The sequence below is a fragment of the Oryzias latipes genome, chromosome 19 (assembly GCF_053564925.1).
Source record: "Oryzias latipes strain Hd-rR chromosome 19, Olatipes_Hd-rR_3.1".
Classification (NCBI taxonomy): domain Eukaryota; kingdom Metazoa; phylum Chordata; class Actinopteri; order Beloniformes; family Adrianichthyidae; genus Oryzias; species Oryzias latipes.
This window is the reverse complement of record NC_136255.1, coordinates 13,852,683-13,876,687: the sequence shown is the minus strand read 5'-3', so window position 1 is coordinate 13,876,687 and position 24,005 is coordinate 13,852,683. Positions and strand designations below refer to the sequence as shown.

General features: G+C 39.2%; 1 protein-coding gene and 1 long non-coding RNA gene across 6 annotated transcripts; one reads left to right on the top strand and one right to left on the bottom strand.

Annotated features, from left to right (window-relative positions):
• Positions 1-10,719: 10,719 nt before the first annotated feature.
• LOC110013444 (uncharacterized) lies at positions 10,720-11,629 on the bottom strand. Its single transcript, XR_002288564.3, has 2 exons — positions 11,494-11,629; positions 10,720-11,411 (listed from the first exon to the last, which is right to left on the bottom strand). It is a non-coding gene; the product is annotated as an uncharacterized LOC110013444 (long non-coding RNA).
• Positions 11,176-23,790, top strand: LOC101163709 (5-hydroxytryptamine receptor 3A-like). Of its 5 annotated transcripts, none has more exons than XM_020699675.2 (11): positions 11,176-11,435; positions 12,338-12,466; positions 12,550-12,695; positions 12,786-12,830; positions 12,928-13,037; positions 14,365-14,534; positions 14,641-14,774; positions 15,703-15,913; positions 20,843-21,016; positions 22,159-22,205; positions 22,794-23,790. In XM_020699675.2, exons 3-11 carry the CDS (start codon positions 12,618-12,620, stop codon positions 23,022-23,024), a joined length of 1,200 nt encoding a protein of 399 aa, XP_020555334.1. In that variant the 5' UTR covers positions 11,176-11,435; positions 12,338-12,466; positions 12,550-12,617; the 3' UTR covers positions 23,025-23,790. The 5 variants fall into 5 exon arrangements, 4 of the variants coding, with proteins under 4 accessions (XP_020555334.1, XP_078793772.1, XP_020555333.1 ...); XM_020699674.2 differs by having other exon boundaries at positions 11,295-11,435; positions 12,344-12,466; XR_013651572.1 differs by lacking the exon at positions 11,176-11,435 and adding an exon at positions 12,146-12,285 and having other exon boundaries at positions 12,344-12,466; positions 15,703-15,909.
• Positions 23,791-24,005: the final 215 nt, after the last annotated feature.

The following is a 24,005-nucleotide window of genomic DNA, read 5'->3' as shown; positions in this document are numbered from 1 at the left end:
ATTGAACCAAGACCTATAGTGTATCATTTAATGATTAAATGAATAATCGGGAAAACATTTTTCAGCAGGCACACAGACAAGAACAAACTGCCTTCAAAGAAAAATCACATGTCCTGTATATTAAATGATTAAAGTAATATTTTCTTATGGCTCTGTCAGATCGAAAGGAGCCAGTTGAGGTGGCTCGGGCATCTAGTCCGGATGCCTCCTGGACGCCTCCCTGGAGAGGTGTTCCGGGCATGTCCCACTGGGCGGAGGCCCCGGGGAAGACCCAGGACACGCTGGAGAGACGTAGTCTCTCCAGCGTGTTACTACCATTGGGCGTAACACTACCATGTGTTACGCCCAATTTGCGTCTAGGGGTACATTGAGGGGTATAACATAAAAAGTACAGTTTTTGACACCAAATTTAAATGAACAAAAACACCAAACGAATGTCAAAAACATGACAAAACACTAACCTCCCTGGACTAACAAAAACAGGAGAAAACATGAACTAAAGAAAATGGCATTTCATCCCTACAGCTCCACTTAAAAATAACTACAAAGCAAAAGACTAAACAGAGTGGGCACAAAACCACAAAAGACTAGAAAATACTAAAACACAACACTAGGGATGGCCCATTTGACACGCAGCTTCGGCGTGCGTTTCACCTCCATGAAACAGAGTGGTTTGGCACAATGTTTCGGGGCGTGTGTCAACTAGCGGAGATCATGTGGTTGATGACGTATGACGTGCCAAAAGCATTGTTTGGTCGAACTACGGTTCAGATGTCACTTGTGTTTTGAAGAGTTGGGCGCACTATTACAAATGAATACAAAATGAATCCCGAATGTTTCCCGGACAGTTTTATTGTTTCTCTAAGATTGGAATCAGCGTTGGTTAATTGCACCTTACCATGGCTCCCTGTAAAAAACATACTGTGGCTAAGGATCGTGTCAACTCGATTTCTCCGAATAAAACAATACACTATGAACATTGTGTATATAAAAAAAATACTTCAATGAATCTATAATGGCGAGCCAAATTGGCATCAATAGAGATAGCTCAGTGGAACAGTCAATGAGTATTGCATCCTGAGATCAAGACCAATGTTTTATAATTTATTTATTTATTTATTTGCTTTGCGTTTATTTTCTTCATGTGATGTGTATTTTGCTGTGTCAAGCACCTCTCACAGAAAACGTCACATGTGGTGTTGCTTAACATTGTTTTTTTTTCTAATCATCATTAACAACATTGTTTTGTTTTACGTTTTCTCATCATCATTTCCACATTGAAGTGTTACAAGGAGCTTAGTTGAAACATATGTCGATATACTGTACATCCAGTCCGCCACCAGATACCGCCGTTCTGTGTGGTTTCAAAGCCCTGAATGGGTGGGTCATTTTTCCGGCACAATTACATGAACCCCAAGGGAAGCTTCATGGGGCTTTTATTCCCATCCCTGCGCAACACTAAAGTGCAACACACGAAACAGGTGGAGAACTACAAAACAAAAATTGGAGAAGATGGTCAAGCTGCAGTGGAGACTGGTTGCAGCCAAACTCCCTTCTCACAGACTGGATGTCCATGTGGTGCTTTTAAAGAATGCCTCCATCAGGTTGGGTCCAATGGAAGCCATGCCTTCATGAACCACACCTGAAAATAATCACACACATACACACAAAGATCCACAAAATCACAGAAGTCCCACTCTAATCCAAATCAAATACACAATACACAGAACAAACTAAAACCAAATACGGCCACAGCCGTAACACCATGACAAAATGAATGGTATCAAAAGTGAAGAAGACAATGAAAAGAATGAAAAGTAGAAAGTAATTTGGTCCTGATGACATACCTGTGGAGAAAGTGTTTAGAAGAAGTGGTAGTAAAGTTTCTGACGGGGCTGTTCAACAAGATCTTGAAGAATTAGAGAATCACTGAGAATGGAGAAATGTTCTGGTGCTCCTTTTAAGAGCAAAGGATCAATTCTGAGTTGTGGAAACTACAGAGAAACAAATCTACTGAGTCACATAAGAAAGTTATGGGAAAGAATACAAGGAAGCAAGGCTGAGGTCAGAAATGAGCACTTGTTATAACTTTATCGTTTTATGTTAAAGAGAACCACAGATGCATTATAGATCTTCTTGTTGCCTCTCCTCCTGGGAAGTTGAAGCAAAGCCACAATGATTAGATTTTAATGAGGTCAAAGGAGGGTAACTAATGTATCAATCCACGTCTGTGCTCCCAACTCTCACCCACTCCAATGTTTGCATTATTTGTTTGGCCCAAAAAGTTAGTTTCTTGGGCTGACGTCTTAGTAAAAACATTTATATAATCTACTCCTGCTGCTCATGGAACAATTTTATTTTCTTGATTGACGTTGTCGCTAGACTTATTTTATCATCATGTTTCTCTTTTGTTCGACCAAATCTTGACAAGAAGTTTAATAAAAAGCACCTCTAAAACTCAGAGCACAAGGTGTTTTTTCTTTTTTTGGCTCCATTCTGTTCCACACCAATCATTTTTTGATCTATTGTAAAAGCTTTCCCAGTGGTCTTTTAATTTTGATTATGCTGTTTTTAGACAATATCAAAAACCTGGGTTGTTTTCTAGGACAGTTTTTGCAGAACTCCAGTCATTCATCAGAAATTTACCTCTGAGTTGTGGGCGGGACCGTTAGCGTGAAGTAAGCCTACTTTTCTCTTGACAAAAAGCCACAAAGTACTAGAACTGTTGGAACAGAGGTGATGGTAAAACTTATATCAGCTCCATCTCCTTTTTAAAGTGCATTTGGTCATTTAGTGCTTTGGCAAGACCTATGCAGTACTTGGCTGCAAATGTTTTGGCCTAATTTTTAGAAATTTTTAATTTTAGTATAAAACGTTCATCCGCTCTATTCTATTGTACACATTTGATACATTTAAATGTCAAATGTTTCTTGTAGTAAGCTCAATCATGTATCTCCACAGTGTGTACAGAGGTAAGTGGACAAAGTGTTGTTCAGGTTTAGATCACAGACATCTATTCCTTCAAATCCACCTTTTTCAGGCTCCAGAATTCTAAAAGATGACTGATTGCAAGTTTACAGTCAGAAAAGGTTCTTTAACAGTAAAATTCAACAAATAAACCCACAAAATCTTGTCTTCAGCTCTTACTGTTGGCACATCCTTTGATGCGTTCTGCAGTGATATTAATGTGCAGCCTTTTGTCTGGCTATAGCTGCGTTCAGTGTGTCATTTGACACTTGTTATACAGTAAACCCTTGTTTTTCACGGGGGTTACGTTCCAGAAAGAACCCGTGATAGGCAAAATCCGTGAAGTAGAATCCTTTTTTTTTTTTACAATTATTATACAATTAAATACTCTATTATGCATTGAAAAGAAAGATCAAACAATTTTACAGGCTCAAGCATTTGTTTCACTAATCAAAGTACTTTAAAACGTTTTTTTCAACATATAACTTCTGTATTGTACTGTCAAATAATAATTTGAATCATCAATGTGAACAGAAGGCTTCAAATCGCGGAGATTAGCCCCGCCCAACCGCGACCCGAGTAATTGGATTAAACGGGAGAAAATTTAAAATGATTATGAAAAAAATACAAAGTACAGTCGTACAAATAGTGACTCAGGTGTATTTCGCTGGTCTTCAAACTCCACTCTGCAGTGTTTTCTTCTTTTGAAGCCCGCGGTGCAGGTGTGTTTGTGCGGGAGAAGAACATAGTGATAGGCAGTTGTTGTCGCTCTTTTTTCTTCTTTGAAAAAAGATCCTTATACACCGACATGCCACCATCAAGAGAATTTGCACGTACATAATATAAATTTGACAAGCTGTTTTACGTACGTGTACATATTAAACTGCAACGTTATTGACGCACAGGTAGAGAAGAAGCGGAGTGACTTTTTAGCCAATCAGAATGCAGAACACAATGCACGCTGCAAATCCGTGAAGTAGCGAAACCGTGAAAAGTAAACCGTGTTATAGTGAGGGATCACTGTATTGTTATAGTCTTCTTTGATTATTCAAATATTAGTCTGGATTGATAGTTTCCTTCTTGTTGCAGCCAGTTTTCTTCAGCTCAGTCTCCTTGTCTTCTGCAGTGAAGCTCATTCCTCTTTTCATCTTCCTTTGTCTTTTGGCTTTTTAATCCATCACTAGTGTGTTGTGTATTTCCACTTTTCTGTCTACTCTTCCTGCTGTCTCTGACACAGAACACGAGTTTATTCTAAATATCCACATGTAAAAAATCTTACTAGCCTAAAAGAAGATAGTTGTTCCTTTAGTTGTTCATGTCATCAAATGTAGTATGTAAAAATAAAATGCATCGATTTTTTTTCAGGAATTCTTTGGCTGAAAGGGCAAAACCTAAGCTAAGGCTCTCATAAAGACGGCCTGCCTACTATTACCCATCTTTAAGTCACACTCTGGCTGAAGCTTTTGTCCTTCCAGAAAGTCCTTATCTAATGCTCTACTTCAAAAGTCTTAAGAAAATAAATGTTTGCCTAAACGAAAAAGGACAATGTAAAATGATCTGTGTCGTTCTATCTCCTGCTAACTGTGCAGCAAGTGGAGCAACTAAAAGGATGACTGTTAACGCACTATATGATGGTTCCCGTTTCACTATGGTGAAATTAAAGGTTTGCTGGTATTATGGCAATGTTATAAGTAACCACAGAGAGTGTCAGATGAGCAGTTTTGATCTCACTTTGAAAGTGAAATGGACCCGTAAACCGTTATATACAAGGGGTATGGGCAGTTCTAATGGGTATTCATCTAAAAGGAAACAGCAGGGACGGATCTTTTCAACCATGATGTTTGCACAATCTGTCTTTGTGCTGTGGTAATCTTTTGAAATGCATGCATGCATTAACTTCCTCTAAATGCCGTCCCATTTAACATTCCGTTCCTGTTCCGGTGGTGGTCCCGGACGCACCCCGGCCTGTCCCTGCTTCATGGGCGGTGCCAGAGGCACCCCGACCCGTCCCTGCTCCCAGGAGGGTGCCGGAGAGGGAGGTGACGGACGCACCTCATTCCTTCCCAGCTCCCAGGAGGGTCCCGGATGCTCCCCAGCCCCTTCTTGTTCCGTTGGTGGCACCCCGGTCCGACTGGACTGCCCTTTTCACCGACGACTCCATCAGCAGGAATGTAACAATGAACACGTTATATGGGAACAAAAGGCTTTTGTGGAATTTCAAATATAGCAGTTCCAAATCTGGTTTTATGGAAACCTGATCTGACAATTGAGATGTAAGTATTCATGCATTTTTGCCATAAATCATAGTTTAGTACATGCATTAGATGGAATAATACATTTAAAAATGTATAAATGTGCATTTAAACAAGAGATAAACTTGCCACCTTTGATTTCCACACAGGAAAGTTTGGATCTGACAGTAAAACAGGACAGAAAAACTCAACTCCTGTAATCAATTTGGACCAAGTATCAAATATTGCATTTCCTCAAAAGACCACTAGAGGCAGATTGCAAAAGGTGACAGTTTGAATATCATGATGACTAATGAGAATTCAAAAAAAAAAAGAGCAGCAACAATGAGAGGGGGAGTGAGTGCATCCCAATCTACTATTTGCTCTAAACTTTATTATTACAACTACAGAAAATACACCAGAAGATGCAAATCACCCATTAGCAAGAATAATAGCAAGGCAAAGCTGGAATTTGCTAAAAAATTGACTAATGAGTCACAAATGTTTTGAGAAAAGTTTTTATGATCTAATGAGTCAAATATTTACTTTTACCAAAGAGTCAGTAATAATAGTGCTGGGAAAAAGGAATGATCTGTTCATTACACCAAACATACCAGCTCATTTGTGACAGAATGTCTCAGAGCTGAACCCTTTCTGGGGTCATGGGTTGCTGGAGCCAACCCAGCCACTATTGGGTGAAGGCAGGGAACACCCTGAAAAGGTCGTCAGTCTGTTGCCGGACCAGAAACATATTTCCCACCAATTTAAAGAAGATTGCAGCTAAAGATCCTTTATCATGCAGCAGGAATTAGCAGCAGAGTATTTGAAATAGAAATTCACCTTTTTCTATCGAGACGAAAAAGACTCACTGGATTTATGCTTGTAATTCTTGAATTGTTACTTGTGTCTGGCTGTTTAAGTCTAACTTTGTGTGTGAATAATTCTTGATTTGTAACTCATACAATAAATTTTGTGCGTATACAACAAAGATATAAAGCATTAAATTTGCACACTTAAATTACACCATGTTAAAACTTACTATGAATTTAAAATGGCTTACGCATACAAAATCTTTAAATGGTAAGCAACAAATCGCCTGCTACACACACACAAAACCACACAGATTGTATTTGAGTTTTTATATTAGTTGCTTTGAAGCTAAATTGTGAATATAATCTAGTAACAATTTGCCATATTTTCACACTTTTTTTTAAACAGATATGCCCTGAAAGTTGAGATTTAAAAAAAAAAGTCTAAAAGCAGTCAACACTTTTTTAAAAGTACCCTCTCAACTCTGGGTGTTTAAAAGGACCTGGTGCTGGCCACTGTGAATGGGGACCAGAACCCTCGGAAGAGCTCTGTGCATTAATTACACAAAAAGCACTGTCAGAGGGGCACTACCACAAGGATCGACGAGTTCTGGAAGACTCAAACTATCAGGCATGTCTTTATTAAAAAGTGGAAAAAAATCAAAGTTTTTACTAGACATTGTTTACAATTTGACTCCAAAGCGGGTGATATGAAAACCCATTTAAAGCATTTAAACGCATCATCACCACACAAATCTGTGTATTAGGCGAGTTGTGCGTATTGTTTAAGATTTGTATGGGTAGGGAAGTGTTATTGTATTAATAAAGACCGCCAATAACTGATAGAGTAACCTTGAAACTTTATTCATTTCCAACCGATCAGCCATACACCAGAATAAGGGGAGGGGAGGGGGGGTCAGGTAAAAAGGCGATTCCTGCATACCTACGCTTAGGGAACTATATTCATTGCATGTGAGACATATCACAACAGGTAGGAGTTGTTTGGATTTCAAAAGCTGGCATAATTTCAACAAAAACTATAACTAAAGAATAAGTCCAGAGGGCCACTGCCATAGAAGGGGCATCTCAGCAACCTCTTCAAGAAAAGCAACCAGTAGAGTTGCCAGCAGATAAAGCTGTAACAATTCGTTTAAACAATGATTTTATTCATACTATAATTTGTGATCGCTGATATGTTTCATAGCCGATCGTTCATTTTGAGTGATCTGATTAGATCCGATTCACTGACCTTAAATTGATCCAGGACATTTTTAGACAAAAATTCAATCCGCATGAGTCAGAGATAAATACTGTACCTGGATACTCAACAGTGCAGGTGAATTTTCCCAGATTCCTTGTATTTCTTATAAGATCATATGTACAAACAAGAATTAACATAAAATCTGTTCACATTTTACTTTCATAAAGTTCAGCCGACCATTGTTTTTCAAGATCAAAATGATAAAAATTGAACATTATTAGAGCATTATACCACACTGCATGGTCACATATCTTTGCAAAATTCCAAACACATTTGACTGCAATGATGGCTATAGATCATTTTTTGCTTCCATCACTTGTGTGTTGTCCATTGTGATTGCACTTGGTCGTTTTCACCATCCATCCATCTATCTTCCTCCGCCTATCCAGGGGCAGCAGTCTAAGAAAAGATGCCCAGACTTCCCTCGCCCGGCCGACAAACATAGTCTCTTCAGTGTGTCCCAGGTCTTCCCGGGGCCTCCTCCCCAGTGGGACATACACGGAACACCTCCCCAGGGAGGCGTCCTGGAGACATCCGGACTAAATGCCTAAGCCAATTCAACTGGCTCCTTTCGATGTAGAGTAGAAGCGGTTCTACTCCGAGCTCTCCGCAGGTGACCGAGCTTATCACTCTTTCTCTAAGGGAGCGCCCAGCCACCCTACGGAGGAAGCTCATTTCACCTGCTTGTATTTGGGACCTCTTTCTTTCGGTCATGACCCAGAGCTCATGACCGAAAAAGCATTTGGGAGGATTGCTTTATTACTTTTAATTTTGAGTCAACACATGCAGCTTCATTTTGAAAATGAAAAAGCATTTCTGGTATTGACTTTAATTTTTAATTATGCTACAGAACAACGTCCATAGCCACAAGGGGGTGCAATGCATTGATTTTCTGTGTCGGTGTTCTGTGACTCCTTACTTACCTGTGAATTTCTCTTACTGACTGTGCATGTGCAGACTGAAATTATGTCTTTGCGGACCACCATAAATCTGTGCTACCTCTTCAATCTTGTGGTTGAGATAGTTTCTTTGCTGTTTTAAATATGAAACATTATGCACTTTTGTGATTCTTACTGTCGATCATAAATCCCTGCAGTGGTTCATTGAAAAAACACAATGAATTATAATAATGCATAAAAAAGATTTCTGGAATTCTTAAGTTGAAAGAGCAAAATCAAATGAGGTCCTCATAAAAATTACTTTTGCACCTTTTTAAGTCACACTCTGGCTAAAGTTTTGGTCCTTTCAGAAAGTCATTTGCTAATACTCTACTTTTTGAATCTTAAGCAATTAAGTGTTTGCCTAAAAGCAAAAAGTAAAATGATCTGTGGCATTGTATTAGCTGCTAATTGTGGAACAACTAAAAGGATGGGTTTTAATGCACTTATCAGATGGTTTCCTGTTCGTTTGGTAAAAGAAACATTTGCTGTTACATGTTTTACCATAATGCCATAAGTAACCACAGACATTTGCAGATGAGCAACTTTGATTTGAAAGTAAAATGGACCCGTGAGTCAATAAATAAAAGGGGTCTTGGCATGCAACGGGGATATTCATGCAAAAGGAAACTGCCGGTACGGATCTTCTCAACCATGATGCTTGCACAATCTGTCTTTGTGCTTTTCCTCACCGGTAAACTGTTCTAATCTCTTAAAATACATGTGTGCATTTACTTAATTTAAATATTATTAGCCTTTTTTTACTGAGTGGATCAGGTTGACCAGAATTATTTTTTAATGCTATTTTACTGTTATTTTATTGTTCTCAGTGAATGCTTTGTTCCAATTGTTTCTTACTTTGCTACTAAGTCTAATGATTCCTTAAGGTTAAAAATACATTTAAAGATTATATAGTTATGTATTGTCTTAGTGTCACTTTATAACTGAAATCCCTGATTGTGAAATGTCTGCTTTTTAGATCTAGTAGAGACTCTTGGTGCAAAGGGCATCACTCCCACACAAAATGTTAATTTTGTTGTTTTTTGTTTTTTATTTCATTGAACCTAAAGCATGGCATGCATTACTAGAAGCAATATCATTTATTTAATCATTCAGTCATTTTCTAAACCTGCTTGCTCCGGTTCAGGGTCAAGGGAAGGCTGGAGCTTACTTAGTAATTGCCGGGCAAAGACTGGTTATTCCTTGAACACATGCTAGTCTATTACAAGAACAGAAATATAAAAATAAAGAAACTTGAAGGAGGAGCAAGATGATGACTACATCCCTCTTTTTTTTCTGACTCAGCATTCAGTGTTGACATCATATCTTGTTTACATCAGGGGTGCTCATTACGTTGATTGCGATCGACCGGTCGATCTTCAAGGATATGAGGGTAGATCGCAAAGATAAATAATCCAAAAAATAAAAAGATTGCTATGGAGGAGGAGATTGCTCTTTTTATAATAAAACGCCTCATCTGTTAATACTAAAGTATCTCCTCACATAGATTTGTGTACTCTTACTGTGTAGTTTTTGAATTATAAGTACATAAACAATATTATGTACTAATAGTTCATAATACTATGTTTATTAAACAGTATTTTAGTCTCAAAATACTTTATACATAAACAGTACAGACCATAAGTTTGGACACTTCTTATTTAAAGAGTTTTCTTTATTTTTATGACTATGAAAATTGTAGATTCACACTGAAGGCATTAAAACTGTGAATTAACACATGTGAAATTATATACATAACAATAAAGTGTGAAGCAACTGAAAATAAGTCATGTTGTAGGTTCTTCAAAGTAGCCATCTTTTGCTTTGATTACTGCTTTGCACACTCTTGATGAGCTTCAAGTGGTCACCTGAAATGGTCTTCCAACAGTCTTGAAGAAGTTCCCAGAGATGCTTAGCACTTGTTGGCCCTTTTGCCTTCACTCTGCGGTCCAGCTCACCCCAAACCATCTCGGTTGGGTTCAGGTCTGGTGACTGTGGAGGCCAGGTCATCTGGCCCAGCACCCCATCACTCTCCTTCTTGGTCAAATAGCCCTTACACAGCCTGGAGGTGTGTTTGGGGTCATTGTCCTGTTGAAAAATAAATGATGGACCAACTAAACGCAAACCGTAAATGTTAGTTGGTTATGTTTATTAGTTATTTGTTATCAGTTATTGTCATGATCTGATCACGTGACGAACCCAGATGCTGAAACCCGGAAGGATGAGGCAGGTTAGTAGAAGGTAGGTAATCAGTTTTATTTTGTAGGAGCCAGCGGATCTTGCAGTCAGTGTTGCCAGATTGGGCGGGTTTCCGCCCAATTGGGCTTCTTTTGGTTATGTTGGGCGGGTAAAATTGGCATTGGGCGGGTCTATAAAATTTGGGCTGCTTTTCAAAATATTTAGCGGTTTTACTGTCATTATTATTATTTTTCTTATTATTTAAAATATTAATTAAAAGTATACTAATTAATATATCTGCCGTTTGGGTTCATTTCCAAAAGATGGAGATGATGCAGGGCTTTTATTGGCTTTTATTAACCTTGTCAGAATGGTTACAGCTCGAACAAAAATAACGCAGCCTGCTTATACACTCAGCCGGAGGAGAACGTTCAGCCAACGCGCACCCAGGTAGGCCCCGCCCCCTCTAATCCACCAGTCACCAGCCCACCGCTGATTGACATACGCTGTGGTCCAGCACCTGGCAGTGGCAGAAAGAGGGGGGCGCCATCAAAAGCCATCTAGAGTACACGATACGAGAAACCTATAACTGGATTTTCTGTACTTATTTTATAAAAAATTTTATTATAACAGACTTATTATATAATAATTTATTATTATTGCATCATTTTTTATTAGGCTACTGCTATACTTTTACGTTCAACATTAGGTTTTTGCTAGGTTGAGATTTGGGCTGGTTTTTATTGAGGTGGGCGGGTTTTACGATGAGTTTGGGCTGGAAACTGTCACTCAGATCTGGCAACACTGCTTGCAGTGTGAGATGACATGAAGCTTGACAGAGCGGAGCCGGAGCGTAATGACAGCAGCGGAGCTGGGATTACTTCGGCGCCGGCGAAAACGGAGAAATTATCTGCTGCAGGCTGGAGTTCTTGGCTGGGGCGTGGCTGGAGCTTTTGAGGAGTGTCGAGGAATACAGCTTCTGCTCGAGGTGGTGAAAGACTCGGGTGACACTCTTGGAAGAAAAGACCTGGCTGAGGCACAGCAAAACAAGGTAAGTAGAGAAACTTGGGCAAGAAGGGCCAGACGTAGCTAGAGGTGAGGTTAAGCACCATCAGTGTTAACGGACTGGCGAAGACTGCTTGCCGTGAGTCTCCTTAAGTAACAGGTGCGGCGATGAGATGAGATGAGTGGTCACAGCTCCGAGGCAGGAGCAGAGCTGGGAGGGGGAGGAGTCTGACAGGCCACCATGACAGCTATTTGTTTATTTGAACATTGTTGTTTATGTACTGATGATTAAAAACTACACAGTAAGGTTACACAAATACTTTTGTATAAACAGATGCAGCTTTTCATTACAAGAAAGACAGCATGAATTATATGATTATCGTATGTCATGCTCTGTTGTAAACCTGCAATGCGGGGAGCATGGCATTTCCAAAGCGCTGCTAGCTCCATACGAAGCACGTGCCACGGTAAACACAGCTTCTTTAATGAGCTCATATCTATCGGGCGAGAACTGCAAAGGCGATAGCAGGAGGAGACACGTGGGGCGGCTTCAATAAACACTCCGGTTGTCCGGAGTGGTCTTCTGCCGGGGACTTGACTTGAAGTGCCGAGGGGCAGAAAGCGACTTTGTGATGACAGACAGAATTTGCGCTCAGTGTATTTAAACACGCATGTGCAGTGACGTATGTATCAGAGGATGTCCAATTGGCGTTCTGCATGTCAATCAAGTCCCGTACTTCACGGTGAGGATTTTTGATTCGCTGGCTGATTTTTTAGAAGTATAGATTTATTTCTTTGGTTATTTATCTTTGCTTGCCTGCGATCTACCGTCATGTCCTTGAACGTCGACTGGTCGATCGCGTTCGACTTAATGAGCACCCCTGCCTTGGAACAATGTAAGCATAGGATGTCTGTCAATACTCAGTATAAAAAGATGACTTATTGCAGTTTCAGTTTTAGGTGTCTGGTCAACCTCAGGTTTCCATGACGTTCAAAATCGGTCACTGTCTTCTGATAATGGTTTTCCTGAAACAAATGGGTCACTGTCATCTGATGAAGGTTCTCCTGAAAGATCAAGTAAAGTGCACGATATACAGCATTACATTTATGTTTTTACGATAACACAAACCAACACTTTATCCTTGTCATTGGTGCTCCAGAAGAAAATTGCAGCTACCACAAAGTTTTGGAACACTTGAAGCTGACCAAGGAAAACGAGCTGTATTTCATGAACCGGCCTGTTAAAGACCACAAACATAAAACACCTGTGTACCTTGAAATGTACCTTTATGCGATTCTAGATGTGGTGAGTTACTAAACCTTTTTAATTGATATTTTATTGAAATAACCTTCTGTTTCTCTGAACACCACATGTTCTTTGTTTTGTTGTCTACAGAGAGAGATTGATCAAACTTTTGTTTCATATGTCTGGCTTAAATTAGTAAGTTTAAAAACTTGTGTATCCTGCAGGATGCTTAGTACCCACCCCTTCTCATTATTGATACTTTATTAGTTTTTCTTTCCTTTTACTTCTACAGGAATGGCGCAATGAACATATTAGTTGGAACCCCGAAGACTTTTGTGGAATATTAAATTTAACAGTTCCAAATCAGGTTTTATGGAAACCTGATCTGACAATTGAGGAGATGTAAGTATTTTTTGCCTTAAGTCACAGTTTAGTATGCGCATTAGATGGAATAATATATTTAAAAAATATATATATACATTTGCTTTTAGACAAGAGATAAACTTGCCAGATTTGATTTCCACACAGGAAACTTTGGATCAGAGAATAAATCTTAGAGGATATCATAGCTAGTTTAAACAAGAGACATGACGTTATAAACCACTCATTAGCAAGAATAATACAAGGGTAAGCTGAAATTTGTTAAAAATAAAGATTAAATAAATAAAAGTAGACTGATAAGCTTTAAAAAATGTATAATGTAATGAGTCAAAAATTTACCAGAGTTGACAGTAAGGCTAATGTAGGGGAAAGGAACTCTCAAACATACCAGGTCCATGTTTGGATCTGACAATAAAACTTAGACGATATCATAGTTACCATAGTTTAAACAAGAGACTTGAAGATATTTATCCTTTCACTAGTAAAAAGATTAGCAAGCCGAAATTTGCTACAAGGTTTCTGTGATCTTGTACTTATAAGATTAAATGTTTACTTTTATCAAAGAGTTGACAGTAAGGCTAATGTAGGGAAAAGGAACTCTCAAACATACCAGCTCCTTTTGACAGAGCTGAATCCCTTTCATGGTCATGGGGTTGCTGGAGGCATCAAAGCTACTATTGAGTGAAGGCAGGGTACAACCTCAACAGCTTGCCCGTCTTTTGTTGGGCCAGAAACACATTTTTTAACAAATTTTAAGAAGATTGCAACCAAACCATAATGTAATTCCTTTATCATGCAGCAGGATAATTATAAGGGTTGACAAGAGTATTTGAAATAACAACGCACCTTTAGGAGAATGAGTAATACATTTCAAAACAAGTTGATAACCAAATAGGATTTCAAAATTAAACACACAACTTGTACTCCAAATTCCTTGTATTTTTTTTTTTGCAAGATAAGTGTATAAGTGTACAAACAAGTAAACAAGAATTAATGGCAAATCCCTTCACATTTTAGTTTCCTAACGTTCAACCCACTGTTGTTTTTCCACATCAAAATAATACAAACGGAACATTGTTAGAACATTCTACCACACTGTCACATGGTCTTTGCTAAATTCAAAGCAGAAGTGTGAGAACTTGCACAAATGGTGGCTCACTAAATACTTTTTGCTCCACTGTATTTTTTTTAATTTAAATATTGCTTTCCATTAAATAAATTTGAATTGGTAAATGTAACTATTTAAACTTTATAAAAATGTACATACTCTTACATTCTTTAATGGAATTTAGCAAAATTTCTTTGGCTAAGCCACAAACAGTATGACTAAATCCATTTTTTAATCCAGGATAGAGAGGGACAAAGCCCCACCAAGTCCTCTCATTAGAATAGATTTTCCTGGTTGGGTATATTATGAGAATGATCAAGTGATCATCAGCTCCTGCCGGATGCACGTTTTCAAATTCCCCTTTGACACTCAGAACTGTACTATCACCTTCAAGTCAATTCTTCTCAGTGGTAAGACCCTTTTGAATCTACTAAAATAGCATGAACTACAAAGTTGGATTAACCCAAACATTATACTGAAACACTTCCTTTCTAAAAACTGAATATTTCTTTTCAGATGAAATTGATCTTATCCCATGGTCAGAAAAAGAGATACCCGTAAAGTGGCTGTCTGGAAATCCGTGGGCGCAGTACGAGTGGGTGTACAAAGACATGTCTTTCAACAGAACTGACAAAACTGTGATTTACACTGTAAGTACGTTCACATGCATTGTCAGGAATTACGGTGGTGGAGAACCCAAACAATAGTTAGCTTGTGACAGAAGCTCAAACACCTTTATTTGATTAACTAAAATGACTTAAAATCACAAACAAACTAGGTACCCTGAATCTGGATGTGGGACAGTACAAAAACTAAAACAACAGCAGAAGTCCAAATGACCACTGCTGTAAAGGGACAGGAAGCATCTGAGCATCCCTTTTAAAAGAGACAGGCAGTAGAGTAGCCTGCCAGAGCCTTCCCAACAACTCATTTGGTGACAGGCGAGCAAAAATGAGGAACATCCCTGGCAGGGGCGGAGTTACAACGTTTTGTATGGGTTGTGGGTGGCAACTGTCAAAAGCAGAGTGGAAGGACATTACAAATGAAAGAATCAAAAGTAAGTTTTTCTAATGGTTTCTATTATTATTGTTTTTATGTCATTTAAAAGCTTTGCTTTTGTTATTTTTGCTATGCTTAAAGAAGCTTGTAATGATGATTTCTAAATCTTTGTCAATAATGACACTAATATTGACTCAAAAGTTAGGAGTGCAAAGCTTATTGTGCTCCCCCCTTGCTCCTCAGTAGCTCTATCACTGAGGAATCTCTCAGGGAAAGGTAAACAAAAGACCTCCTAAGTGATAATATAAAAGAAATATATATATACAATAATCCCAGTTAGACATTGAAGGTTTCTAAATGAAAGCTGGAGGATTGCCAGCATTCTCTGTCAGGGAGTGACTCCACAAAGGAAAGGTGATCAGAAATGGACCAAGTAACTCATTCAGTGATAGGTGACAATTCAGCTGCAAACTGGTACCCTTCTATGTTTTTTCTTGTTACAATTTATCTTACCACATCATACTAGTGATTTTTTTTTCAAACCTTTAAAGCACAACAGTTAATCTTTTAATTTTACAGATCACCATGAGCCGGCGGCCCACCCTCTATTGTTTCAATTTTTTGCTGCCCATCTTGTTTTTCATCATCCTGGATTTGGCCTCTTTCCTTATTCCTTCAAATGGAGGCGAAAAACTCAGCTTCAAAGTCACAGTACTGCTCGCTGTGACGGTGATGCAGCTTATTCTTAATGAGATTCTGCCATCCTCAACGGACACGATTCCACTTGTAGGTAAAGTCATCCAAGTTTTATGTTGGTGGGAGCTCCATAAAGAACTTATTGGGTCTTTGTGTAATTTTATTTATTTATTTTTTATTTTTTGTAATAGTTTTTACGTTTTAGTTTAATAAAATTTTATTTTAAATTTACATTTCAGATTTAATCTGTACAACTGACTTTTAGGGCCAGTTTACAAAAAATTGTTTTTTTTTAATTACGAATTTTAAGTCGTTTTTAGGAGATAAAATCTCGTAAATTTAGGAGAGAAAAACTTGTACATTTACGAGTTTATATCATAAATTTACGACTTAAAATCTCGTAAACTTACGAGAACAAAGTCATAGATTAACAAGGAGAAAACACCAAAGTTGTCTGTCTATCGGAGCCTAGATTGAAGATGAAATATATACAAAATAAGCCTTTTGTGAAGCTTTATTTCCGGATTATAGGTTTAAAAAAACAAAGAGATTTGGAACCTTTTAGAGCAGGGGTCGGGAACCTATGGCTCGCGAGCCATATATGGCTCTTTTGATTGTCACATGTGGCTCGCAGACAAATCTTTAATTATACTTTTTTTTTCTTTTTTTCATCAGACCAGTCCTTCTCGGGCGCGATGCAATGCCAGAGGCGCGCAGTAGTAGCGGTGCTTGGAGAGAAAACTATCAGTTTACTATTATCTATTATTTCACAGAGTTTGTACCACCCGGAAACCTGTGAATTGCCGTGCCTAAAACTGCGCGCTCCCGTCTCTGAGAAAGAGCGCGCAGTTGCGGGGACGGGATGTGTGAGGAAGAAACCAGAGGGTGGGGGTGGGGGGTGGAGTTGTGGGCACAGGTAGCAGGTGAATCGCGCAGGGATTCTAGTAACGTAAAACCCGCTACCCATCACTCACTGCAGCGGGGGTGGGTGTGTTTGGCTCCGCGTCTGCATGTGAGCAGTCTTTCTCACATCTACAAAACATTCAGACCAACCTACGATCAGGTTTAAAGTCTCAACGCCTCATTTATCAGCAACAGCATAACAATATTATTAAAAAGAATCCACAGACTTATTGTACTTTAAAAATGTTGAAATTACATCAAATGCACACATTCACTTGTATATTTAGTTTTAAACATATCGTTGCTTACTGACTTGGACTGGGTGGCTGTTGGGCAGCGTTAAAAGTTCTGGAGTTCATTGAACGCATCAAGCAGCAATCTGATTGGCCCTCAGTTCTGTCGCTCAGCCTGTTGTTAGGTAGTTTGGACCATTGGGGTTCAGCTATGGGCCGAATAAGGGAAATGGGAGGGCTGGAGCGGGAGCAGGTGAATATAAAGTTCGGAGAAGCTCTCTCGTCTCAGTGGGAGAGATTCAGGAGTTGTAGAATTAATCGTACGGCGTTTGTTGCGGTCTACAGTAACCAGAATAAAGAACCTTATAAGAGGTTACGTCTCAGTGTGGGAAAGGGACACTACATTATTGTATGGCTCTTTTGAAATTACATTTCAAAATATGTGGCGTTTATGGCTCTCTTGGCCAAAAAGGTTCCCGACCCCTGTTTTAGAGGCTCAAAATTAGATTATTTTCTATGGAGCCGGGGTTCGGTGTCAGTAAAGTGGAGTTTCATATGTAAAATAAGGTAACCGCTGCAGCCTTTACTTTCATTTTCATTCACATAACCTGAAGTTCATTTGTCTCATTATTATTATCATGAATCTGTCATCCGAACACCAATGTGGAAGTAAACAGTGTTACATACGCCCCCTCCTGCAGATGAAACGTCCTGTTTCAGCATAAAACAATAAAGAGGAATGAAAATAGTCAGTTATATTAGCATTAATACGTCAAAAATGCCAAAAAGTGCTGCTTCTCAGACGGAGGCGTCACACAAACGTAGAGATCTGGGGCCTCATTTATAAAACTTTGCGTAGGATTTGCGTCAGAAGTGGCGTACGGATGAAACATAGGACGTGCGTACGCACAGAAATATTCGGAGTTATAAAACCGTGCGCACGCACATCCTACGCATCTTTCCCTTTATAAATCACAACCGATTCTAAATGCAGCGCAGCTTTTGCGGCCTCATGACACGCCCATAGTTGCCCATAAATAGTCCGTGAAACGCCCACAAATTAATATTCATGGCTTGCTAAATCATGGCAAACACAGAGGGGAAATCAAAAAACGTAACTTCACTCAATGTGAAGTAGAAGTTATCGTTGGCGAGGTGGAAAAGAGGAGAAAAGTGTTGTTTGGAGGGCACAGTGTGGGCATTACTAATGCCAAAAAGGCACGTGAGCGGCAAACGGTGGCAGACGCCGAAAATGCTGTAGCCTCACAACCTCGGACGTGGCCGAAATAAAAAAGAAATGAAAGAAATGATCGGACATCAAAGTCGAGGCAAAAAAACGTCTAGCGCTGCATCGGCAGTGTGTGTCCGCCACGTGGGGGGTGGGGGGGGGGACCGGAGCTGACCCCTCTTGATGAGAAACTGGCCGCTATTATTGGGGAATCCCTATTAAGTCCCCCTTATCGGTGTCCTCCTCCGCCTCAGTCACCTGACTGAGACGGAGGAGGACGCCGACGCGCCAGGGTCAGGGTGACACAGGTAAGAGAAATAATTAAAATGAATGCAGTCAAGTCACATGTATGCAGGCTACACAATTACAGATTATTAATATAGAACAATTTTATTTTAGTTGCTGGGTGTTCCAGCGGGGCCAGTGGTTACGATGCTGCAGCTGAGCAGCCGTCTGGCCCCAGCGTCTCCACGGCACGCGGCTCTCAACCCTCCAGCAGTGGACGCGTCCTCACCGATGCAGTCCTTGAATGCAGAGGGAAGTCAGTAGTTCAATCAGAGAGGTGGCCAAGGAGTTGGGCGAAATCAAGATCGCCCCGACTGAAATAAACTGCACGATGAGGGAATTCTTAAATAAATAATATTTTCCACACCTCTTTTTCTTTACAAGCGACGCATCACTTCCAAACGCTGGCGCACAGCAGCAGCAAATGGCTCAAATGCGTGGGGATGGGGTTCAGGGTCGGGGCCAACACAGCAATCAGCGCCAGGGGGTAGAGGCACGTTTTTAAGCTGTGCCACATTGTGTAGCACAGCACATGCCAGCACGATTTGGCACACACTGTCACTTTCACGTGTTTCTTCCATCTGCCGACGGTGTCGCCGTTTCTCATTTCACCCGTTTTTGTGCGTACGCCTGGGTCAGAGCTTGCGTGGAGGACCGCACATTTTCCCGTCAAGTTTGCTTTTTATAAATCTCAACTATTGCGTAGAGAGTGGCGTACGCCTTCTTTTGTGCGTACGCAACGTTTATAAATGAGGCCCCAGGTCTTTGTGGAGGAAGAAAGGATTCAAGTGGACAGCTCAGGGATACCGACGGCTTCATCAATGGTTATTCAACATTATCAATAAACATTCAGCTCACCTGTTCCATTGAGTTAAGTCATCTGGGGCCTGTTGCACAAAAGTAGAATTAAGACATCCGGGATAAATGACTGAGCTGAGCTCAATGAATCCAAAACATGTGCGTCCAGGCTTAATTGGTTGCACAAAGACCAAGCCAGGATGAGCAGACACGGATTCATCAAGCCAGGTGTAACCAATCCTGGATAGGTGCGCGCTCACGGCTCACTCAAACAGACCCCGCCACAGATCACAGATTAACTGATTTACCATGGCAACTAGAGCCGTGTACCTTTCGCCGTCGGAAGCACAAATCCTCATGGAGGCATACGAGGAGGTAAAAGATATAATTAAGAAGAAAGGCAACACCGCCACAGTGATAAAGCACACTCAAATTTTTCTTAAATTAAATTACCAGCCAATTAATTTTATGAAAATGTAACTTGTCATTTCAACCAGAAAATTTTGTTTGTAAATCTTTTTATCGTTCATAAAAATAATCCATTTAAAAGTTACTAATTTCAATCATGTTGATCCAACATGATACCGTTAAATTGGATACATTAGTAAACGCAAGGAATTGTGAGATTCCATTTTCTTTGTCTATCTGGGCAGATTGTGGTCTAAGTGTGAGTTTTTGTCCATGGGTTTTATTGTCTAGCTGTTTTACTCTGTTTTAACTAGTGATTTAAACTGATATGTTTTATTTCTTTTCTGCACCATGAGTTAGAGTGTGGGAGAGGATGATGACCAAACCCCCTTGTGCGGTAATCTGATCATATAACTTAAAACAGAATTTGCATTTTCTGAATTCCTGTCTTGTCATGTGGGACAGTACTGCGCATTTCATGTCTTTGATGTGAAAATTAAAAGATCCATTGTTTGAAACTTTGGAAGACCTTATCAATGTCAGATGTACATGACATTAGGGATGAGATTAAATAGATCCTGGAATTTAGCCTGGTCTGGAGCAGGCTAGCTCCACAGAATAAATCTCCATGGTAATTTATACCATAACATATCCTCCTGCCCCCTATCCAGCTTTAGTGCAACCGGATTGGGGATCAATTGAGCCAGGATCACCAAGATATCCTGGCTTAATCCCTTATCCTACTTTTGTGCAACAGGGCCCTGCTCTGCTGCTGCTGTGCGGCGTTCACTTGTTTTTGAGCTGTGTATGCTCACTTAGACTTTAATCTTGTAAATTTACGAGTTTTTTTCTCATAAATTTAAGACTTAAAATCTCATAATTTTACTTTTTTTTTTTTTGGTGGCCCTAAAACTCCGTTGTAAATCTGCAAGAGGTCTTTCTCTTATTTTTCTAAAATGTTCCAATTTTTGTTTTCCTTTATTGATTTTAGAAACATGTTTTAATCTCAGGATACATGAAGCTTAATACACTGTAAAGGCACTTTATCCTAATACCAGACAAGAGTTCCTTCTGAACAATCAGGAGGATGCAGTGTTACTTAAAGATTATTTTTTGATAATATTGAACAAAAGGTTTATAGTAACGCTCTGCTGTGTGCTCCCTTCAGTTCTCTACTGTGTTGGAACATTTGGTTTGATGCTGCTCAGCGTAATAGAGACAATTGTGGTCATGCATTTGATGGAGAAAGACTCAGAATCCCCAGAAAGTGAAAGAGACCCAGCTCTCAACACAGACCAAAATGACGAGAAAATGAAAGTCAACTGCAGAAATAGTCTTACAGGTTTGATTTAACTTATAATTTACAAATCTTTGGAAATGATCACAGTACAGTGTGTTTTGCAAGTTCTCCCAATTAGAAATCATAGAAGAGTCTGAAAACTGTCATCTTTGGTGCACGTTCACTGTGAGAGACATAATCTAAATGTATTTTAAAAAATGTAGATTATCACAAAAATCTGGATATCACATTGTATGATTTTTTAATAATTTATTTGTTTGCAATAACGCAGGTCAACTTTTTTCTGTAGTTTTTCACCAAGTTTGCACACATCGCTGCAGGAGGGATTTTAGCCCTTTCCTCCATACAGATCTTCATCAGTCAGGTTTCTGGGCTGTCTGGAGACTGGCTACACAACACGAGAACCTTGAAAAGTTTCTTAAGGAGCCACTCCGTGGTTTTCCTGGCTGTGTGCTTTAGGTTGTTGTCATGATGGAGAGAAGACCCAGCCATGACCCATCTTCAATGCTGTAACTGAGGGAAGGAGTTTGTTTCCCAAAATCTTGCAATACATAGCCCTGGCCTTCCTCTCCTTATCACAGTTTTTCCATCAAATACAAGGAATGAAATTAAGACCAAAAAGTTCTATTTTGGTCTCATCTGACCACATGACTTTCTCCCTTGACTCCTCTGCATCATCCAAATGGTCATTGGCAAACGGACCTGGACATGTGCTGGATGTAGGTCTAGGTTACCATAAAGCAGCTAACGACCTCAAACAGGTGCTTCTGATTTAGGATAAGTGAAGTGGAGACGAACTATTTAAAAGTCAAACAAGTCTTTAAGGGTCAGAATTCTAGCTGATATAAAAGTGTTAATACTTATTTGCAGCAGTAGCATACGAAAAAGTTGTTTAAAGTATTATACAAATTATTCAACGTAAATTCCAGATTTCTTTAGATTAAGTCTCTCACAGTTGATATGCACCTAAGATCAAAATGTCAGACCCCTCCAGGATTTCTTATTTGGGGGAACGTGCAAACTTACTGGGTGTTTACATACTTATTGACCCCCCTGTATGTCAATAACAATCGAGCTGTAGTTTCATTCATATAAGGAAATGTTGGCTTATGTATGTAGTTAATTCATGTCTATGCATTAGCCTAAAATATGTCCAGTAATAAAAGAATGCTGTTTGTCTGCAGCCATCCATGATCACGAGACTGATCAAAACACACCTTCACCCAAAAAGGTAAGATCTATGTTTGATTTAATGAATATCATTTTACTCATATGTGTCTAAAAGCAAAGATAAGACATGCCAAGAAGGTAGAAATATGACCTATAACTTTCTTTATGCACAATCAAATGAACTTCCAACAGGAAAACATACATGTCAGAAAATGCCAACACATCCCACAGCACCGTTCTGAGCAGTTACACAGCAGGAAGGATTCATGTTAACATGTTGATTTGACCATTTTAAAGACTGCAGCCAAAATGAAAATGAATTTTGCCATAAGATTAACACATTTAGTTAATTAGTTAAATAATCAAAGAAAGTGAAAGGTGAGCATAGGCTATGTGCAGACTAGAAGATGCAACAATTCACTTTCCTCATGATTTGGTTTAAAACTACATTTTTCTGTCACAGTTTTGTTTCAGTTCAATTTATGATTTGTGTTTCACAAAACAACAAAAAACTAAAAATTCAAAAAAATACTTTTTTGTTGCAGGATTATTAGAAGTCCTCCAATAACAATGATGTGTTCTTGTTGAAACGGTCTGTCCTGGCATAGCAACGAGGTGACTGAAAATGACAACTTTATCCTCTCTGCAGGACAGCAGCAGTCAGCAGTTGGATGTTTCCTTGGCCCTGGATCTGTTTTCTCATGAGCTGGATGAGGTGAAGAAAACTGTGTCTCTGCTCAGCAGCAGGAGGGAAAATATTGGTTACTGGACCAAACTATCAAGAAAAATCCACAAAATTTTCACTGTTTGTTATGTTGGAGGTGTCATTCTGTTTTTGTTTACTATTTCTATGCTGTGGATCGTAGCAGACGACAATTAAAATGCAGTAAACGAAAAATAAGGGCACTGCTTTGGTGTCCCGACAAGCCAGAATTGTGCCCTAAAATTTCTACTTTGGCTGTTTTTAGTCCTTTGTATAAATTATATTTGCCTCATTCAAACCAAGTGATTACATCATCATCCATGTAGGTATTTACTCATATTTGCAAGAGGTTTGACACTGTTCTTCATTAATCCTCCACACAATGATATTCATTATAAAGTCATTTATGGGAAAAATTAAAGTGGAATTTATTGCATTTTTTGAGTACTCCAGTTTCTAGTGTGTTGGAGGGAAGTAAGTAGAAGTACTTGTTAAAGACACAAACAAAAACCCATGTGTGGCAGAATCACAGTGTCACTATTGGTTATGGAAAAACATGACAGTTCATCTGTAAAATCAATTGCATGTTTTCTGACAAACCAATCTGTAAATCTGACTATTCGGAGGAATTTCATCCCACCGAGTAACAGTAGAAAGCTTCTTTAATATATTGTTGTGTATCTATTACTTTATTATGTGCTTTATCATGACCAGTTGTTCTGTAATGTATTAAATGCATTTCAAAATAGATCAAATATGCATGGACATGACATTGAACTGTCATTTACCTAGGATTTGTTACAGGTTTATATCACTTCATGGCCTGCTGAAAGCATGTTTTACTTAAACTATTCTGTAATATGGAAGGTTCTTGAGAAGACCACAAATGCAGCACCAATTATGTAAATATATCTTACAGAATAAAATTTTGAATGATCAAAAAGGACTTTAATAAAATCTTTTCGATTTACAAAAATGACAAAAAGGAGACTCAAAGAACACACAAGTGTCGTACTTGGACAGGCATCTTGACCCATAAAATGCCAACAAGAAAAACAACATTGTACATGATGGTACATAACAAAGAGCTCACAGCAGAGAGTGCAGCAGCAATGACAGCCAAGGCCCCCTGGGGTGGACGGAGGAGCAGGCAGAGGG

Excerpts from the sequence above, each read along its gene's own strand:
- LOC101163709 (XM_078937645.1), top strand. The coding sequence starts at position 12,222 with ATGTCCTTGAACGTCGACTGGTCGATCGCGTTCGACTTAATGAGCACC. Across the intron at positions 12,286-12,343 it reads CACCCCTGCCTTGGAACAAT|TTTTAGGTGTCTGGTCAACC; the intron begins GTAAGCATAGGA and ends TTGCAGTTTCAG. Across the intron at positions 14,775-15,702 it reads ACAAAACTGTGATTTACACT|ATCACCATGAGCCGGCGGCC; the intron begins GTAAGTACGTTC and ends TTAATTTTACAG.